The sequence below is a fragment of the Castor canadensis genome, chromosome 2 (genome assembly GCF_047511655.1).
Source record: "Castor canadensis chromosome 2, mCasCan1.hap1v2, whole genome shotgun sequence".
Lineage (NCBI taxonomy): Eukaryota > Metazoa > Chordata > Mammalia > Rodentia > Castoridae > Castor > Castor canadensis.
This window is the reverse complement of record NC_133387.1, coordinates 148,401,142-148,421,798: the sequence shown is the minus strand read 5'-3', so window position 1 is coordinate 148,421,798 and position 20,657 is coordinate 148,401,142. Positions and strand designations below refer to the sequence as shown.

Genomic DNA, 20,657 nt, shown 5'->3' with positions numbered 1-20,657 from the left:
CTCTACGGAAGCAGGTTTTCAGCCCCCATGGCATGGACAGATTGCTGACCCATTCTCTTTCCCGTTCTCCAGACCTTTTATACAGTCTCTATTTCCTGAGAACCTGCAAGCTGACAAGAAAGGGCGCCCAACAACTGCGGGAAGCAAAATAAAGGTTAGTTCTATTTGGGGAAGTTTAAAGATTTTTATAAGAGCTAGGGTTCTCCAGGAGTCAGGAACTGCACCTCTGGGCTAGAAGGAGGTCACGGAGATGCAAGGGGATGGTTCCAGAGATGTCCAGAAGTAATCTTGCAGCTTGGGAAAAGATGACAGGATGTAGCTGCATTTGACTTAGCTTTTCTGAAACCCCAGATGTACATTAAGCAGCTCATAGCTTAATAGCAGATGATAAGCAGTTATTTTCTAAGAGGAAATGGTTTTCAACTGAATCTAGAAGGATTTATGTTAAACTATCAGCAAAATTTTGTGGTTTGGAGCCATGTTTTGGGTATTGATGAGTTTTTCAGGCCAAGCCCCCAACCTGCCAAGTGTGGAACTTTACTTGCCTAAAAGTCTATCTCATCCTTTTAGGAGCAATTTGCACACACCACACACACACCACTGGTCTGCATTGCAGGCCCTCTTGGCTGTGAATTGTAGACACATCTGGCTACATGGTGTCTCAAAATCAGAAGGAATTCTTATGTTTTTCAGGAATCCCGTGTGGACAGAGTTACCTGAGCGAGTGTGGCCAAATTCGTTATTCCTAATTATGCTGTGAATTAAGAGTTTACACTGAAAAAACTGTATGATGTAACTTTAAGAAACAGTCACTGATCTTTTTTTAAAGACTATGCCAGTTAAGAATTAAAAAAAAAAAATCCAATCACTTAAATGCATCTCCAATTTTACAGAGACCAAGTGATTAATAGTGGAGCTTTACGGTTTGGTTGTCTGTGTTCAAATTCCAGCTCTGGCTTTTACTTTGTGATTGCCAGCCTGTCACTAAACTCTCCTGCCTCTTTTGCTTATCTAAGTAAGATGGGCATCATAGAACTGATCTCAGGGGGTTTGCTATAATGATTAAATTCAATAATTCATTCTAAAGCATTTAACAGAGTGCCTGAAACATAGCCTGCACAAAATGTCTGCGAGTAGCTCTTACATTCCCTCTTTACAACGGGTTTGTCACCTCTGTTTAATTCGGAACAAACATTTTAAGTGCACGTGCTGGTTCCTTGCCTAGACTGCCCATGCCCCCTTGTTCACTCTGTGGTCATATCCATGCTGTCCCTCACTCTGTGTACTTCTGGATAGCCTTGGCCTCATGGTCACCTTGATTGTTATTCTCCTGTTCTTTGGCTCACTCTTGTCCCCAGTTCTTGATAAAATTCCTGAGTGCAGAAACACTGGCTGGAATAATGAGCACAACCCATTCAAGCTCAGTGCAATAAGAGGATTCCAGTCAAAAAGAGCATTCGGTGGGGGAAATGGGGGAACACATGTACACAACAATGTAAATACATGTAAGTAAACGTAAAAACAATAAAATAAAAGGAGAAGAAAAATAAATAAAATAGCAAACAACAACAACAAAAAGAACATTCAGGCACAAGCTGGTGGTGTTTTGTTGTTGTTATTTTAAGACAGTCTCACTTGGCATGGTTGTACCTGCCTATAATCCCAGCACTCAGGAAGCTGAGGCATGAGGATGCAAGTTTGAGGCCAGCCTGAGCTACATAGATATACCCTGTCTCAAGAAAACAAATCAAAAGCCAGGTGTCAGTGGCTCATGCCTATAATCCTAGCTACTCAGGACACAGAGATAGGAGGGTAGCGGTTCTAGGCCAGCCCAGGGAAATAGTTCAAGAGTCCTTATCTCAAAAAAACCCATCATGAAAAAAAGCTGGTAGAGTAGCTCAAAGTGTAGGCCCTGAGTTCAAACCCCAGTACCACCAAAAAAAGAGAAAACAAATCAAAGAAAAAAGAGAAAACAAATCAAATAAAAAAGAAAAAAAAAAGTTTTGCCCAGATTGGGCTCAAAGGATCCTCCTGCTTCAGCCTCCAGAGTAGCTGGTACTGCAGGCTTGTGCCATTGCACCCAACTTTGCAAAATGGGTTTTGAGCTGGCACACAGAGCCCTCTGAGTTCTGGGCATCATGTCGAAAGAGCTAAAAGTTTAGCAATCTCGGAGCAGTCACCAGGTAGGTTTTCTGGAGCAAACTGCTGAGGGCCGAGAACAAATGATATTTTCACAAGGCCCCAGATATTAATGTCTGTGTGAAATTTCTGACTCATGCCTTCACTTCAAGGTCCTGGATAAGGATTAGCTCTGGGCTGGAAAATCTAGTCATGAGACTGTCACATTCAGATCTAAGAGACCAAGCTCATCGAGGCTGTGATGACTCATTTTCACATGGTCTGGATTATTCTTTATAAAGAGGAGAGCAGGGCTAGAAGCCTTTTTCTCCTTTGAAGACTTGTTCCCTTTCTTTTCTTCATATTTGTGTCTAATTAAATAACCAAAGTTTCCACCTTTCTGGGTTGTACACAAAATATTTAGGTTGACAGATTTCAGGCCATTGTCTAGGGAAGTCACCCTAAAGTCAGCTAGCTTATCTAAAGGAATTGTACTATATCTTCTCACCACCACCCTCCGCTCCCGAGTCATGCCATACTTGGTAGATTGTGTCACCTATGTCTACCTGGTGTTCTACCATGAGGAAAAGTCTCCCTGTTTTATTTGTCCCCTCTGTACCTCTTAGAGATACAGCCATGGCCAATCTCTTGTATCTTCCATAGCCACAGTATTTTCCAGATATCATCAAGTATCATCTTTTTCTTGCTGATACAGAGCTTTGTGCTTGCTCTACCACTTGATTCACATCTCCAGCCCTTTTTGCTCTGGGTATGTTGGAGACAGGGTCTCGCTTTTTACCCAGAGTGACCTGGGCCATGACCCTCTTATTTTATACTTCCCACAGTTGCTAGGATGACAGACGCACTCATTATACTCAGTTTTTTTCCATCGAGCTGGGAGTCTCATGAACACCTTTGCCTGGGTTGGCCTGGAACCACAATCCTCCCAGTCTTAGCCTCCCAAGTAGCTAGGATTACAGGTTTGAACCACCAGTACCCAGCATTGTCATCCTAATGTCTACAAGTGTAAGCACTGAAAGAGATCCTGAATTCCTTGAAAGAAAAGTTAAATTTATATTCAAGGTAGTTTCAGTGTTGGGTGTTTTGTTGGGTTCTAGTCATTTAAAAATTTAAAATTTATCTATTAGGATTTAATTAGTAGACTATTCACTTGGTGGGTGTACTTACCAACTTATTAAAAATAAGTGGATTGCAGTTAGTAACCTCACAAGATTTTTCATGGTTGTGGCTGGAAGAGACAGTATTGAAATCAGAGCAAAAGATTGCTACTAGAATCAGAAGCAGAATCAAGTTCTGAGTGGGCAAAGGTGGCCTGGGCAGAGCTTTACTGGGAAGCTGGAATTGTAGTGGATGGAATGTGACAGGGCACCGTGCTTGGGCCTGGCTGCAGAAATTAAGACACTGGAGTTCTTTTAATTTAACCGACCTGTATGTAGGTTGCAGCTACAGAACCTCAGGCCCAGAAAAATTGAGTGATTTGTCATCTAACTTGCAAATAACAGAACTGGGACCCCCGCTCAGGCCGTGACTAATCTGCCAGGAGTAGAAGGAGCGCATCTCCCCCAAGCCTGTTCTCACTGTCCTGTCTTATTTTATATTTTGACCCCTGCTCCTATTAAGCAAGTATTATGGATACCTTTTTGTCTCAACCTGTGGATTCTTATTGACTGGAATTAGAACTAATCCAGTTACTGCTTCACAGCCACCTCAGGCCCTTGGGAAGCTGAGGCAGGAGGATCATGTGTTCAAGGCCAGCCTGGGGCATATAGCGAGACACTGTGTTCAAAAACATACCCAGGCCAAGAGCTGGATCTAGGAAGGTAGCTCAGGAGTAGAGTGCTTGCCTAGCATGCACAAAGCCGTGGGTTCAGTCCCCAGCATTAAAAATAAATTAAATAATTCCAGAGCTACCTCTGGGGACATGTAAAATTGACCCAAAAGTATCAAAATTCACAATAATTGTGATGACTAAGATGCATTCCTGTTGGTTGAAATTAATTATTCCACAACCTGCTGGCTTCTGTCTAGTCCTATTTCATCTAGTTAATTCCTTTTCTGCCACACTAAATTACTCCATGTCCTCGTTAGGAAGCAAAATAGCATTTTGAGTAAGAAACACAGGCCTGGATTCTAGCCTTTCTCCAGTTGTTATAAACTGTATGGTCTTGAGCAGTTCTTTTTGCTTTAAGGCTCAGTTTCCTATCTGAAAAATAAGGTTGCTGTGTGGCATTAGTGAGCTATCCACGTGTCCTCTCCATGATGCATGCTCAGTAAATGTTTGTGACTATTTGACCTGGAAAGAACTATGTCAAGTGACATGTAAACATAGCTCTCACTTGCTTCTACATGCTTTCTTATGCCACAGCAAAAAGAAAGTCTGCTGTAAAATGCTTAGGACTGAAGAGTCTACAAAGTTGTTCTTTAAGGAAATGAAAACTTCAATCAAAAATTAAAAGTTAGAAACAATTGGAGACTTTAAGAGAACAAGCTTTGTTTGTTCTCAACAACTCAGCAGCCCTTCTGCAGTTTCACCTTATATGTTGCAAAGATCATCAGGTTTGCTTTCAAGTGCAACCTCCATCAGCAGCAGCAGCCTTTGCTTTGATTGGGCAACCTCTGTAGCTCTGCCCTCAATTTCAGACAGTGTAGAAAAGGCTGTTTTCTGCACATCTAAACAGAGAACTTCATTCACCAATGAACATCTTGCTGTGAACAGATCCAATAGTTTTCTCAAGGGTTTCAGATTTCCCAAACGCATGAAAACAGAAAAGCCCTAATTGAGAGAGGGTTGTCTATTGCAAGCAGACCTTTCTGCTGACTCTGTGATGGTTTTCTGGCCTTGGAGATCCTTTTCGCTATTTTCTTTTAGAGGTTTTTCTCTCTGAATGCTGATTTGCTTGGAAGGCGCGTTTGCATATGTACGACATCCTTGGACCCACAGGGTGTGCTCAGCTGTGTGCTGGGAATGCTGATGTGAGCTCTACTCCCAGTTCTTCAAACAAAGTGTGAGAGTCTCATGATTTGAAATCCACCCTAAGCAATTCCAGCCTGATTTATGTGGCTTTTTCTGCTTGACCTCAGTTCGGCTTTGGGGACCCAGTGCATAGACAATAAACAGACGACCTTATCTGGAGTATTTTCCTTTGTGAGGGAGTGAGTTATCTGACACAGGAAAGTGCCCAGAGGCTGCAGGTTTGACAAGTGACATATTAAGGAAGAAGTTGAATGAAATGGCATACAAGAAGTTTATAATTCTGAGATTTTTTTAAATAAATCTCAAACTTTAACTGTGAATTTTCCATCATTTTAATAAGGTTAATCTTCATTGATTGGGAAGTCAGGAAAAAGAGCACAGGGGATATTGAGATTTTATCCTTGCTCATAATTTACAAATGAACCAAAAAATTAATGAGTACAACATTATTTGCAAAGTCCCTCAATCAATATTAATTGAACTTAATTTGTTAGTGACATGTTTCCTTTTTCCCCATGAAAAGAACTGTATGTGAAGATTTTTTTCTTATTGTTTTATTTTTTAACTGTGTCAAAAATGTTTAATTACTTTGAACAATTAAATTTCCAACTGATTTAAGAGTGATAAAATCATCAGAAAAGTCAGCAGACCTTTAGGAAAGTTTAGGGGACCTAACTTGAAGCTAATGAGCAAATTGTGATGAAGATTAATTTCTGGCCATATATTTCCACACAAGTCTCCTTTGAAAGTCCGTCTGTCTAGAGAAAATTCTATGTCTCTAACTGATATTGCTCTTCCTGTCTAGAAACAAGCCAATGACCTTGTGAGCACTCTGATGAAATGTACACCCCACTACATTCGCTGCATAAAACCAAATGAAACCAAGAAGCCCAAAGACTGGGAGGAGAGCAGGTATGGTACAGGTGGCAGATGGAGAGGTCAAGGCTGGCACAGGTGGGCCCTGCACGTTAACCTCTGCCCCAGATGAGCCATCCAACACCACAGGCAACAGTTACAATTATCCACACATGCTGACACTTCTAGGTCTCCAGTTTTCCAGGACACAAATCCATATATTTTCTCCCCCTATCTTTTCCTAAAATGTTAGCAGTGCCACTCTGTTCAGAATTAGCAATTTATGGTGTTGATTGTGGCTAGTCTGGGGGAAGATGGAAAAAATAAAACAAAACCTTAATACCGCAAGTCGTGATGGTTTTAAAATTAGTCGGAGACTCCATGTAGCCTTTTAGTACACTTGGCTCCTGACTGGCACCCACAGGATGTGACCTAGGACATTTATCTCAGGGTTAGAAGGGAGAGGCTGAAGAGAGGATTAAAAGGCTATCTGTCAGTTACTGTAGATTATGAAGATGTCAGGACATACTGAACATTCTGGAATTCCACCTAAGCACCATGTGGAAGAGCAGAGAGACTGGGATGGACCAAGTCAGAGGGAAAGCCCCTTCGTCCCTAAAGTCATTGCTCCTGCAGCTGGTATTTAGGAATGTGACCTAAACACAATGAAATGAGGGTGTAGAATTGGAAACTGAAGGTACTGGTAAAAACGTTCAATGTTTGCTCCCTGCTGGGAGCCAGACACGCTGCAAGGAGACATGACATCACTTCCTGGGAACACAGGAAGAAGGGCAGGAGAAAGACCTTGTGGTGGGGTAACTTTAATATTTAAAGTGGTATCAGATGACCACTTCCCAGGATGTGAGCTTACCAGAATGCCCCCTTTTCTTCTCTCCTGGAGAAAAAATAGACCTGTTAAAGGTATCAAGTAACTAAATCAAAGGTTAACAACAAGAAGAACGGGTTAAAACTGACATTTGCAAATTGCTTCCTCTGAGAGACACATGTAAGTGCATTTCCCGTACTGCCAGCAAGCTCCTTCCTCAACTGTGGCAAACAGGTAACAAATACTTGATCCTTTTTAGGAGGGAAAAGACAGATAGTGAAACCAAAGCAAGACAAAATAACAACAAAGCCACCCAAGTCAAACATTCACTGTCTGAAGGGTTGAAGGTTCTTCTTTATACTTAATACTTCGTGATGCGACTGAAATCTGTTTCCTCATCTTCAAGACAGGTACGGGAGTCTCCCTTCCTGTCATTCCAGTCTTTCTGAATAAGCTCATCGATGGATACATATTTCTAAACCTCCCCCCATTGGATCTTCGAATTGTCAATTGAATGCCATCTGAGATTCTACTCACAGCGTTCTCAGTTAATGAGATTCAGGCTCTGATGAGGACCTGGCACCTCCCAAGGTGACCACTCCATCTTTAGATGACTGTCTCAGGCAGCTCCACAATCCTTCTCCAGGTCACATTCATCCTAGTCCCAGGTCTCTAATCCACCACCAGTATTATGCACTCCTCACTTTCCTCCTTGGCAGCTCCCCATTGGTTCGGGTGGCCACCATGTTTCCCTTGAATCTCCTCTGCACTGGAGAATCACTCTGTTCTTCCAATACTTCTCTGGCATGTGGAATCTCACAGCCCCCATTTTGCTCATCCTCCTGGATGTACTTAATCTGTCCTTGGCTTTTCTGAATTGTGTAGCTCAGTTTCCCCTTTGAAGCTAAGATATCAGCAGCATCATTGTCTCGTCCCACTTACTAATTAAAAACTTCTCTTGCTCTCTAGTGCTGGTTCTCCAACTTGAACATGCAGTGTTAAAACTCAGATTGCTGAGCCTTGTTTCTGGAGTATCTGATTGTGTGAACCTGAGATGCACTCGGGAATGTGCATTTTAAAGACTTCCCAATGACTTTGGTAATGATGGTCAGGCACCATAATCAGAACCACTGGTCTCCAGCCAGGGGCTGGCCTAGGATTTTAAATAATTATGATTAGTGCTGGCTCATCACTTACTAGTTTGAATGAAGCATTTTATCTCCTCCATCCTCAATTTCTCCCTCTTTAAACAAAGAGAGTCAGTCTAGAATGGGATCTTCTTGTGTCAGAGAGAATGAAGATTTTTGGATCTGGGCCCAGTGGCCATTGCTGGGCTCTGTCTCTTGTCACTCACACATACCTGCGTGCACCATGCACACGCATGCCAACCTATGCACACACTCCTGCATGCACAGGCACATACACACACACACACACACACACACACACACATAGCAGAAGGGTGGAGTCACAAGCAACCTCAGAAATAAGTTATGAAAGAGTCTTGGGAACAAAGTGTGGCTTCAAGGTGCATTAGCCCACTCTTCTCTCAGTTCATACTGTCCTTCTTTCCTTCCCCAGCTCTTCCTAGCAAATATCTTAAATAAAAACTTCTCATTTGCCTTTCAAATGTAGTACACCCTTCCTCAAACCTCCTGATACAGAATTGTACCGCAGCTACTGCCTGCAAGTTCCCCAATCCTGATGCTACCTGCTCATAAAATCCAACCTGATTCATTACAATATCAGAAAACAGAAATCAAGACACTGATACATTCCATAAATTCTCATAGGATTCCTCCATGATATTTTTCCTTTCCTTTCCTTTCCTTCTTCTCCTCTCTCTCCTTTAGTGACTCCCCTTACTGAGTTTTGGCAAAGAACTTGATCTGCATTCATATGACGTGATTCAAGGTGTGCTTTGGTCATGTGTTGGTTTCCATTTCCAATAGGATTTCTGTTTCTTAGGATTCCCCCCCGTAGCCTCGGTCAGGTTTGTGTGCAGATGGCTTCACTTCATCAAGAGTGTGGAGAGCCATGTGTTGCTGGCCGGGATTACACGCTCAGTTGAAGCCCTCAGTGGAGAGGGTTACTCATTCCACAAGTTTATGGGATGTGGGATTTTTGTCTCTTCCTGTTGCAAATGTGTTTTTGTTTGGCTTCTGGCAGCTTTGCTTGCCCTGAATTCGTAATTGCTGCCCTTGTGGAATTCTCAGATAGTGGCCTAGTTGAGTCTGTGAGGATAGTATGGAGGGGGCAGAAATGGCTCACCTAGGGCAATACCTGGGTCAGGTCTACCCAGTGTCTACTGAGGAGAATATGCAAAAAGCAACCTGGGTCCTGTGAAAGCATGAATTTTACACATTACAGGATCTGGGAGCCTGCTAGCCTCACAGAAGGAAATTCTGTAAGAAAATGTCCTGATGGTGGCAGTGATAATGAGTGAGACAGCGGTTTACCACGAGGACTCTTCTTTCCTGTGGGATTCATGGGAAAGGAGCATTTCTCTTGAATTGGTGGGTGTCATTCCTGCCTCAAAGGCTTGGAGTGAAGCTCCTGTTTGTGAAAAGGAGAAAACATCAGAAGTGGGCACTTCGAGTGCCTCTCCTTACTAGAGAAAAGGTCGATGGTGAGTTTGGGATTTGGAGGATGGGAGAAAGGAAAAGTGCTTACTCTTCTGAATCAGATTTTTACCTCATTAGTTGAACAACTCTCTCTGTCTCTCTCTCTCTCTGTATCTCTCTCTCTATGTTTTTATCTCTCTGTCTTTATCTCTCTCTCCTCTCCCTCTCTCTTTATCTCTCTCTCAATTATCCAAGCAAAAATGCATGTTTAATATTAATTCTTTCAGGGCTGGGTGTGTGGCTCAAGTGGTACAGTGCAAGGCTCCGAGTTCAATCCTCAGTACTGCTACTACTACTAATAGCAATAATAATAATTCTTTCATATAAAGGCTTTTAAAAAGTTAGTTCTGGGCCAGACACAGTGGCTCATACCTGTAATTCCAGCTACTCAGAGGCAGACGTCAGTAGAGTTACGTTCTGAGGCCAGCCTGAGCAAAACGTTAGCAAGACCCCATCTCAACAAACAAGCCGGGCATGATGATACCCACCTGTTATTTCAACTATGTGGGAGGCATAGATAGGAGGATTTTGAGTCTGAGGCTGATTCTGGGCAAAATTTGAGACCCCATCTGAAAAATAACCCAAAGCAAAAAGAACTGGAAGTATATTCTTCAAGGGTGGAGCACCTACCCTAGCAGGCACAAGGCCCTAAGTTCAACCTCAGTACCACTTTTTAAAAAAGGAAGAAAAAGGGGGAAAATGAGTTTTTCTGAAGGAGTCAACATTTCTGAATGTCGGCTCAAGTAAGCCCAGTGGAGACTTCAACCATCCCTCCCTGAGAGGCCCCATCTTCTCATGGCATCAGGGCCCCGCACCTCCTGGAGTTTCACAGCTACATTCTGAGAATGGCCTGCTGGGAAAAATCCTTTCCTCTCTCTACTCTCCTGTCCCGGTGTACTTACTGTAGCTGGGAATATACTAGAATAGTAACAGCTGTGCATCACTCATACGAGGAACTAAGCACTTTAATGGATGGTACCCAACTAGAAATGAACAGCTCACATCGCCATCCTCATTTACAGAAGACGAAATCAAGGTGCAGAGAGGCCACATGGTGGCAGAATCCAGAGGGCCCCAGGAACCCAGCTCCAGAACCTGGCTTGTCACCACCGTGCTAGCTGCATGGTCTCCAACAGGAACAGAACATTGCCATTTTTTGTGTCCCTCGTACCTTGCTTTGAGATGCTGTGTGCCTGGCGCATAGTAGTCAACAGTGTCAACAGCAAGTGTGAGGCTTAGTTGGAAGTGACTTCCATGACGGCCTTGCTGGGGAGACGCCTATGAGGAACACCCAGTGAGGGTGTTGCTCATTACCTTACGACACAGCAGGTCATAAAAGGTCATGGTCTGGACCCCATCCTTAGTGCAGCTGACCCAAAATGTACCAAGTGGGGAGCATAAGAGGTTACCTTCCCACCACAACACGGTTATGACTCCCTGTTTGCAAAGGGAGCTTACTTTTTATTTCTAGTTTTCTCAAACACCAGGTCTCCAAGTGTCTGTACTCAGCCATCCTGAATGATACTGACCCAGCTTGTCCCTCCAGAGGATCGCACAGGTGTTCAGCATCTGTCTGTGGGCATTAGGGACACTGTTTTTCAGCACAGGCCTGGGTTTTCATGACATTTGTGTCCACACAGCTCCTAACCTATCAGCCTACTAAGCCAGCATATCTCAGGCACGATATAAAAAGGCCTATGGCAATACTCAGTCAAAAGAACAATGCAGGAGGTATCACAATACCTGACTTCAAACTATATTACAAAGCAATAACAATAAAAACAGCATGGTACTGGCACAAAAACAGACATGAAGACCAGTGGAACAGAATAGAGGATCCAGATATGAAGCCACACACCTATAACCAACTTGTCTTTGACAAAGGAGCTAAAAATATACGATGGAGAAATAGCAGCCTCTTCAACAAAAACTGCTGGGAAAACTGGTTAGCAGTCTGCAAAAAACTGAAATTAGATCCATGTATATCACCCTATACCAAGATTAACTCAAAATGGATCAAGGATCTTAATATCAGACCCCAAACTCTTAAGTTGATACAGGAAAGAGTAGGAAATACTCTGGAGTTAGTAGGTATAGGTAAGAACTTTCTCAACAAAACCCCAGCAGCACAGCAACTAAGAGATAGCATAGATAAATGGCACCTCATAAAACTAAAAAGCTTCTGTTCATCAAAAGAAATGGTCTCTAAACTGAAGAGAACACCCACAGAGTGGGAGAAAATATTTGCCAACTATACATCAGACAAAGGACTGATAACCAGAATATATAGGGAACTTAAAAAACTAAATTCTCCCAAAACTAATGAACCAATAAAGAAATGGGCAAGTGAACTAAACAGAACTTTCTCAAAAGAAGAAATTCAGATGGCCAGAAAACACATGAAAAAATGCTCACCATCTCTAGCAATAAAGGAAATGCAAATTAAAACCACGCTAAGATTCCACCTCACCCCTGTTAGAATAGCCATCATCAGCAACACCACCAACAACAGGTGTTGGCGAGGATGTGGGGAAAAAGGAACCCTCTTACACTGTTGGTGGGAATGTAAACTAGTACAACCACTCTGGAAAAATATTTGGAGGCTACTTAAAAAGCTAGACATAGATCTACCATTTGATCCAGTAATACCACTCTTGGGGATATACCCAAAAGACTATGACACAGGTTACTCCAGAGGCACCTGCACATCCATGTTTATTGCGGCACTATTCACAATAGCCAAGTTATGGAAACAGCCAAGATGCCCCAGCACTGACGAATGGATTAAGAAAATGTGGTATCTATACACAATGGAATTCTATGCAGCCATGAAGAAGAACGAAATGTTATCATTCGCTGTTAAATGGATGGAATTGGAGAACATCATTCTGAGTGAGGTTAGCCTGGCCCAAAAGACCAAAAATCGTATGTTCTCCCTCATATGTGGACATTAAATCAAGGGCAAACACAACAATGGGTTGGACTGTGAGCATATGATAAAAGCGAGAGCACACAAGGAAGGGGTGAGGATAGGTAAGACACCTAAAAAACTAGCTAGCATTTGTTGCCCTTAATGCAGAGAAACTAAAGCAGATACCTTAAAGCAACTGAGGCCAATAGGAAAAGGGGAACAGGTATTAGAGAAAAGGTTAGATCAAAAAGAATTAACCTAGAAGGTAACACCCACGCACAGGAAATCAATGTGAGTCAATGCCCTGTATAGCTATCCTTATCTCAACCAGCAAAAACCCTTGTTCCTTCCTATTATTGCTTATACTCTCTCTACAACAAAATTAGAAATAAGGGCAAAATAGTTTCTGCTGGGTATTGGTGGGGGGAGAGGGAGGGGGCGGAGTGGGTGGTAAGGGAGGGGGTGGGGGCAGGGGGGAGAAATGAACCAAGCCTTGTATGCACATATGAATAATAAAACATATGAATAATAATAAAATGAAAAACAAACAAACAAACAAATAAATAAAAAGGCCTATGTGTGAGAACTTCAGTGTAGAAGATTCTGCATTCATTCAGTGAACACTGACAGATTTTTACTATTATAAAAACCAACAAAGGGGCCAGGCGTGGTGGTAGACCAACTGGAAATATAATTCAGGCTTATTTTAGACCATTTTAAACTTGGTCATTTGAAATTAGTAGCTTCATTTACTTAACTTGCATTAGAAAAATCTTAGAAGCATAGTCTCATTAGGCCTAGAATCAATATTAAATTTAAGTTCAATAACAAAAACCACGCCCATATCATTGAGTTTGAAAGCTATTTCCTTTTGAAGAAACTATTTTTGTTCGTAATCTGATTATTGTTTTGGTGGTACTGGGTTTGCACTCAGGGCCTCACACCTTCAGTGAGTACAGTACCACTTCACCACACCCTCAGCCCTTTTTGTGACTTTAGTTATTTTTCAGGTAGGGTCTTGCATTTTTGCCGAGGACTAGCCTTGAACTGTGATCCTCCCGATATTAGCCTCCTGAATATCTGAACTCAGCCCTTCCCTTTTCTCCACCCCCCCCCTTTTTTTTTTTTTGAGATGAAGTCTCACTGTGTTGCTCAGGCTGGCATCAAACTCCTGAGTTCAAGAAATCCTCCTGAATACAGAAACCTTAAAGCAACAGAGGTCACTATGGGAAGGGGATCTGAAACTAGTGAAGAGGTCAGGTAGAGATGAATCAATTTGGCTTGTAACACACTTGTGCGTGGAAGCGATGCTAGGAATCTCTCTGTATAGCTATCCTTATCTCAACTAGCAAAAACGCTTTGTCTTTCTTATGTCTTCTCTTCAACAAAACTGGAGAAAAGGGCAGAACAGGTTCTGCCTGGAAGCAAGGGAGAAGGTGAGGGCAGGGGGGAGAAATGACCCAAACAATGTATGCACATGTGAATAAATGAATAAAATATAAAAAGAGAGAGATCCTCCTGCTTCAGCCTCCTGAATAGCTAGGACTACAGGCACCTGCCACCATGCCTGGCAGATGGGTTTTTATTTTACTATTTGTCCTCAAAATAATATGTAATATCCTCTTGTGTAATTGTCATACTTTATGTTTTAAAAATTAATATTATACAATTTAAGAGGTCGACTCGATGTCTGAATACTATAAATTATAAATTACTTTTTAATGTTACTCTGCAATTTGGAATTGGGGTTTGGGGCAGTGTGAAAGAATTATCCAGTGATGTCGGGTTCCATCTTCTTCTTTCCAGGGTGAAGCATCAAGTAGAGTATCTGGGTCTGAAGGAAAACATCCGAGTGAGGAGAGCTGGGTATGCCTATCGGCGCATCTTCCAGAAATTCCTACAGAGGTAATAAAACAATGACTCTAGACATCTTTTTAAAACTGGTTATTGAGATACAATGGCATACTAAGCAATTCACCCATGTGAAAGCTTATGGTTTAACAGATTTTAATACACCTGCAGATTGTGCATCTCCCACAATTTTGGAATACTTTCTTACTCTGAAAAGAAGACACACTCTCCTTGATTGTCAACTCTTAATTCCCCTCCTACCCCATCCTAGGCAGTCACTCATGTACTGTCTATCACTATAGATTTGCCTATGCAGGGCTCCTCATACAAACAGTCATACGTGTGTCCTTTGTGACTTGCTTCCTTCACTTAACAGTATTTCCAAGGTTCTTCCATGATGTAGCATGTCTGCCCTTCCACCCTATTCATTGGTGAATAACGTTCTATTGAGTAGACACACCACATTTTGCTTGTTCATTCATTAGTTAGTAAACATTGGCTGATTCCACTTTTTGGCCATTCTGAACAATGCTGTGAAAATTCATGTATAAGTCTGGTGAGGAAATGTATTTTCATTTCTTGTGGGTGTATCCCTAAAAGTGGAACTGCTGAGTCATGTGGTAACTCTGTGTTTAACCTTTTTGACAAGCTGCCCTGCTGTTTTCCCAAGTGGATGAACCATTGTACATCGTGCCAGCAGTATTTGAGGATTCCATTCTATCCCAGTCCTTGCCAACCGATGTTAATAGCTGACTAATCCTCCTGGTGGGTGTGAAGCGGCATATCTTTGTGGTTTTGCTTTGCATTTCCCAGATGGCAAAGGATACTCAGCGTCTTTTCATTTGCTTATTGGCCGTTTTTATTTCCTCTTTGAAGAAATGTCAGTTCAAGTCCTTTACCCATTTTTGGGGTATGTTTGTCTTTTTATAATTTAAGTTATAATAGAATTGTTTTTACCATTACTTATTGTAAAATACATCAGTAGCCACAGGTGTTTCATAGACTGAGTGGATTGGAACACTTAACTTCAAGAACTGATAGGATTTTAACATAGATGAGCCGAGCTTCAACTTGACTGAGGGAATTGACCGGAAGAAAACAATTGCAGGGCTGGTGGAGGGGCTCAAGAGGTGAAGCACCTGCCTAGCAAGCACGAGGCCCTGAGTTCAAACCCCAGTACCGCCCCCACAAAAAAAATTTACAGAAAAAATACTTAGCCTACTTAAGAAATAACGTATTTAACTTCAAAATTTCTATAGACTCCATGTTTAAATTTAAACTGATTTTTTATTTCCCTTAAAGCATATTTGGCAGGACCTAGCCTTAAATGGTTCTCATTTTGTGTTACTTGTTTTTGAAAAGGATAAAACTTAGTGCCCTTAAAATATGATGTTCTTCTGACTTCTCTGGTGGTCCTATGGTATGGTGTTCCACTGTGTTGTCTGTATGTATTTAATTTCTTTTAAGAAGAAATTAGGAAGGAAGAAAGGGAGGAAGGAGAGAGGGAAAGAAGGAAGGAAGGAAAGAAGGAAGGAAGGAAGGAAGGAAGGAAGGAAGGAAGGAAGGAAGGAAGGAAGGAAGGAAGGAAGGAAAGAAGGAAGGAAGAAAGGAAGGAAGGAGAGAGGGAAAGAAGGAAGGAAGGAAAGAAGGAAGGAAGAAAGGAAGGAAGGAGAGAGGGAAAGAAGGAAGGAAGGAAGGAAGGAAGGAAGGAGAGAGGGAAAGAAGGAAGGAAGGAAGGAAGGAAGGAGAGAGGGAAAGAAAGAAGGAAGGAAGGAAAGTTAGCATCTTAATCAGAAAACAATATGGCTTCCTGGGGTATGACACAGAGGCAGGTATAGATTTTGTTTTCTATTTAAATTTAATGTAACAAAGAACCAAGAGGCTGAGGAGCTTAGCGTGGTCTTTGAAACCCATCACTTCCTGTGCCCACCATGAGATTAGCACAGCTGACCCATCAGCTGGAGGTTTTAAGAAAAGGTTGGTCTCTCCTATAATAAAGTTTCATTCACTTAGTTCTCACACATTCAAGATTCCTGATAATCTTGGAGGTGGGTTAGACCAGAAATAAAATTCACCCTTGCTATTCTCTGAATTATAGGTGCCAATACACCAGTTGTATAAGTAGGACTGTATGAAAAAGCATTTGGGAGGTAAGAACACAACTTTATAGAGACTTCCTCTTACTGGGGCACCATCTTTCACTGAGAAACAGCTTACATGTTGGTTGTGACACTTTGACCTTCCTTAAATAGGTCAGTGACATTGTGTAAGAAGAGATCTTCTCAACCATGGCTGTTGACATTTGGAGCTGGATGACTTTTTGTCCCATGCATTGTAAGATGCTTCTCAGTCTTCTTGGATTCTACCTACTAAGTGCCAGTAGTGTGCTCTCTTCCCAGTGGTGACAACCAAAATTCTGTGCAGGTGTTACCTAATGCTACCTGGAAACATAGCTATAGAACCACTGGCATAAAGCATCATTAAAACTTTTTGCAAGACTGTATTTCTTTGAAAGTACCTTTCTTTCTAATTAGGAGAAAAAAATTATATATAGAAAATAGTGAATATAAAAGTAATTCTTCTATCCCTAATTCAGAAAGACCTGCCTTCGACAGTACTACAAATTGTAATTTTTTCCTTCTCTGCTGTGTTTCATGTACTCAAAATCTACTTGCTAGGTATGATTATGCATGCCTATGATTTCAGCACTCAAGAGGCTGAAACAGGAGGATTGAGAATTCAAGGCTAGCCTGGGCTACATAACAAGTTCAAGGTCAGCTTAGGCTAAATAGTAAGACCTTGTCTCAAAAATCCAAAGGCTGGGGATGTAGCTCAAGTGGCAGAGCACTTACCTGGCATACACTATGCTCTGGATCAATCCCCAGCACTGCAATCAATCAATCAATTAATAAACAGATGAAATCTCTCTAAATTTGGCATTTTCAAGGTCTCTCTAAGGGGCATTATTAAAAACTGAAAGACCACCTTCCTTCTACCTCCTTTAAAAAAAACCAACCAAAACGACCCAAACATAGTATGCACATATAAATAAAAGAAAAAATAATAATAATAATAATTTTAAAACCAACCAACCACAGCTAGGGGCATGGTTCAAGTAGTGGAGTCCCTGCCTAACAAGCTTGAGGCCCTGAGTTCAAATCCCAGTACCACAAAAAAAAAATTAGCCAACTAACCTAACTTCCCTAAGTAGGTCTGTAAGTTCTGCCATCCCGGAAGTCCATGCACTCCTCTTAGAAATGCCCCATGCTTCTGAAGCCCATGGGACCCTGGGCAAGATGTTTGACTTGTTTGTACCAGCTCCTTGAGTGAGCTGACAAATGACTTTGTTGGTCATTATATAGAGACCTCTGTGTCATGCCTTGCACAGAACTTTGCACTATGCCTTACACAGGCATTTGGTGAGATCTTTTCTGCCCATATGTTATGAAGCATTCATTCAAGTAAATCTAACCATGGATGCCTCCCTTCTTGGCTTCCCTGCTGTGGGCTTTTCCTTTCAGAAGAGACACATAGACAGCCCTGTCTTTTAAAAAGTAGGCTCTTTTATTGTTGCCATATTTCTCTTGGTTTGAGAATACTGGGACAAGAATCAAAATTCAGTTTAGAAGGAAATTTATTTTTTAATAAAAAGTGTATTTTCCATACCCCACACTGTATCTCAAAACTGTTATTGAAATGATCCACTAAAAAAGTTAACTTGAAGACCAGACATGCCAATGGCAGGAGCTACTTCTCTGCAGGTAGCACTACTCTCCCTAAACTTATATGAATCTGCAGTCCTGGTCATGTCAAATTCATTCAGCTGCTGACTGTCTGCCCCAGTCAGATCTTGTAAAAATTGGAACCATTAGACTTTCCAAGGCTTGGCTTATAAATTTGTCTCCTAGGTATCCACAGAAAGACCACCAAGTGATCAACAGAAAGTAAAAGCCTGAGGGAAAGCATTTAATAATACCCAGCCCAACTGTCCATTCCAGCATGTATTACCACCCATTCCTGGAAAGGAAGCCCACAGGCCTACACAGAGCAATGGTTCTGACACTACTAGAGGGTACTGGTGACTTAGAAAATAGTGTGTATGTTTATTGTGTGTTTATTTCTCTCTGGAAAATCCCTTTTTGACTAAACATTGGAGAGTAAATTTTAAAAGATTCCTTAATTTCCCCACTGGTGGTCCATGAGCTCTTGAAGTAAATCCTACACTACTTTGAGCATAGAAAGAAGACCCCTTTTCATCAATCTTTAGAAAGTGTTTTTGAATGGCAGCCATGTTGAGTCTTGGCTTACGAATATATCTTTTAAATCATCAGAAAACTCTCAAAGTGAGGTAATTTGTTCTCCTCACTATGAGCAGAAGAAAAAAGTAAACCCAGATGTGAATTCTGACCCTTAGGGAGAAAAGTGTGGTAGACATATAAGGGATTTGCAAATTTTATTATACAGCACAGGTTATGCTTCCTCACAGTCATCCTTTCCTTGCCCTTCACCCAGTCCCTCAGAATGTGGGGGTGGGTAAGACATACATCATCAGGAACAGCATTCCTTGCTGTGGACAAGAGAGCAGAAAGAATCAGAAACCAGGAAAGCATGGAGTGGTAGCTTCCTCCAGGCTGTCAGGATTTTTTATTGTCCTTGGAACCTCAGATCATCCTTAACTCCAAGTACCAGAGATCCCTAGGGTCTGAGCAGCATTTTCTCTGAGAAGGAGACATTGGATCTGTGACCCAAGAGATAACAAGGACCCTATCAGTCTAAGGGCAGGTAGAGAATTCCAGGCAGAGAGAACAGCCAGCTCAAAGGCCTTTGAGAGGAAACATTGGTATTTTTTAGAATGTCTGATCAAGAACTAGAAGCTGTTACCACTATCTCCCCAAAATTACCACAGTTACCTGTTAGACAGCCGACCATTGTCTTGTGCACCTGTTCCCACTGTTCTATCCTGGACTTACAGTGAGCTGAGTGTACTTACTGGAGAGCATTTTACTAGAATTATGTCCTGGTCTCTTCATGGGCCACCAGAGGGTGGGTGAGGATGCACCAAGTATCAGGAAAGCAGAGGAAGCACCAGCCAATCCCCACGTATTACTGAGAATCTTGCCCACCACTGGAGACCTTATCAGAATGAGAGAGAAGATCTCTGCCAAGTTCCTTACTATTAAAAAAAAAAAATCAGAGCTGGAGTTGTTGCTCAAGCAATAAAGCATCTGAGTTCAAACCCCAATAACCACCTCCCCCCACAAAAAAAAATCAAACGAAAGAAATGCAGCATTGTTTTTATAGGAAAAGAGATCTGAGTTGCACTAGTGACCTATTATTAGCAATTAGTTGCACAATAAAGATACTTTAGTTTGTAATTTTTGATCAGATCAAGGCAGGCAAAATTACTCTTAGAAACTGGTCACCTTGGCAGCCTAGTCTTAGGTTTCTTACTGTACCCTCCAGAAGCCTCCCTTCCTCACCCATCTAGCTTGTCAGGATCTCCTCACCTTGCCACCACTCTCTCCATCACATCCAGAAGGGCTCTGCCATCAATCATTTATTTATGTGCAGTTTTGTTTGTTGAATTAACATCATTGTACCACATCCATAATTTACTCATGCTAATACGCGGCTTCAACTAAACATTTTCACTTTTAAGCTTTTTATCTCCGATTAGGAAATAGGAAGATTTATTTTTCAGGAAATTTGTGATATTGCCAGACAAGATATTGTTATTATAGCAGAAAGGGCTCCTAGAATCACCTTAGTCCCAACCAGCTGGCCTTCTGGAGCCCTGGACTCTGGCAGGCATGGCCACAGTTCTCAAGCTCCCTTCTTCCTTGGCTGCTGTAAGCCAGTCCAATTCTGATAGTCGTTTCTGGGAACACAGTGGCGTCCTGGTCTCTCCAGCCCTAGGAGCATGTGCCCTAGGTATGCGTACACATGGCCTACGCCCTCCAACTGCACACCTGTACACTCTGACATTTCCTTCTGTACTTGACATCTTGTGATATGCTTCTCTCTCCTCCATTACATCAAGACTCTGACTTAATAGCAATGTTTCCAACATATGCAGGTGTAGAAGACTGTTACACATAAGCTAGCCCATGGTTTACACTCAGTGCCAGGACTGAAGGATTGATTGGGGTTCAAATCCCATCTCTGACTCTTCATAACTAAGTAGGCTTGGACAAGTATCTATTTGTCTCTGCCTCTTACTTAGCAAATTGGGAAACCAACTCGATCAAGTTGCTAGAAGAATAAAATGAGGTCATATATCTAAAGCACCCCTCATAGCACCTGACACAGAGTGAACAGCCCTTATAAGTGTTAGCCATTCCCAAGAGTTAGCACTGCTGCCAGCCAGACATTGGGCAAGGTGCTGGGTGAGCAGTATGAACATCACAGGTGTGACATCCTTAAGGGGGAAAACACAAATTAACCAAATAAACACAATCATGAATATAATTACAAATG

At 41.9% G+C, this 20,657-nt stretch overlaps 1 protein-coding gene across 1 annotated transcript in view; it reads left to right on the top strand.

Moving 5' to 3' along the window:
* Window positions 1–20,657, top strand: part of Myo1e (myosin IE) — a 206,213-nt gene that overhangs the window by 142,617 nt on the left and 42,939 nt on the right. The window contains exons 16-18 of the mRNA XM_020175398.2: window positions 73–154; window positions 5,919–6,025; window positions 14,136–14,234. Of these exons, the coding sequence (XP_020030987.2) occupies window positions 73–154; window positions 5,919–6,025; window positions 14,136–14,234 (288 nt within the window). The remainder of the gene's footprint in view (window positions 1–72; window positions 155–5,918; window positions 6,026–14,135; window positions 14,235–20,657) is intronic.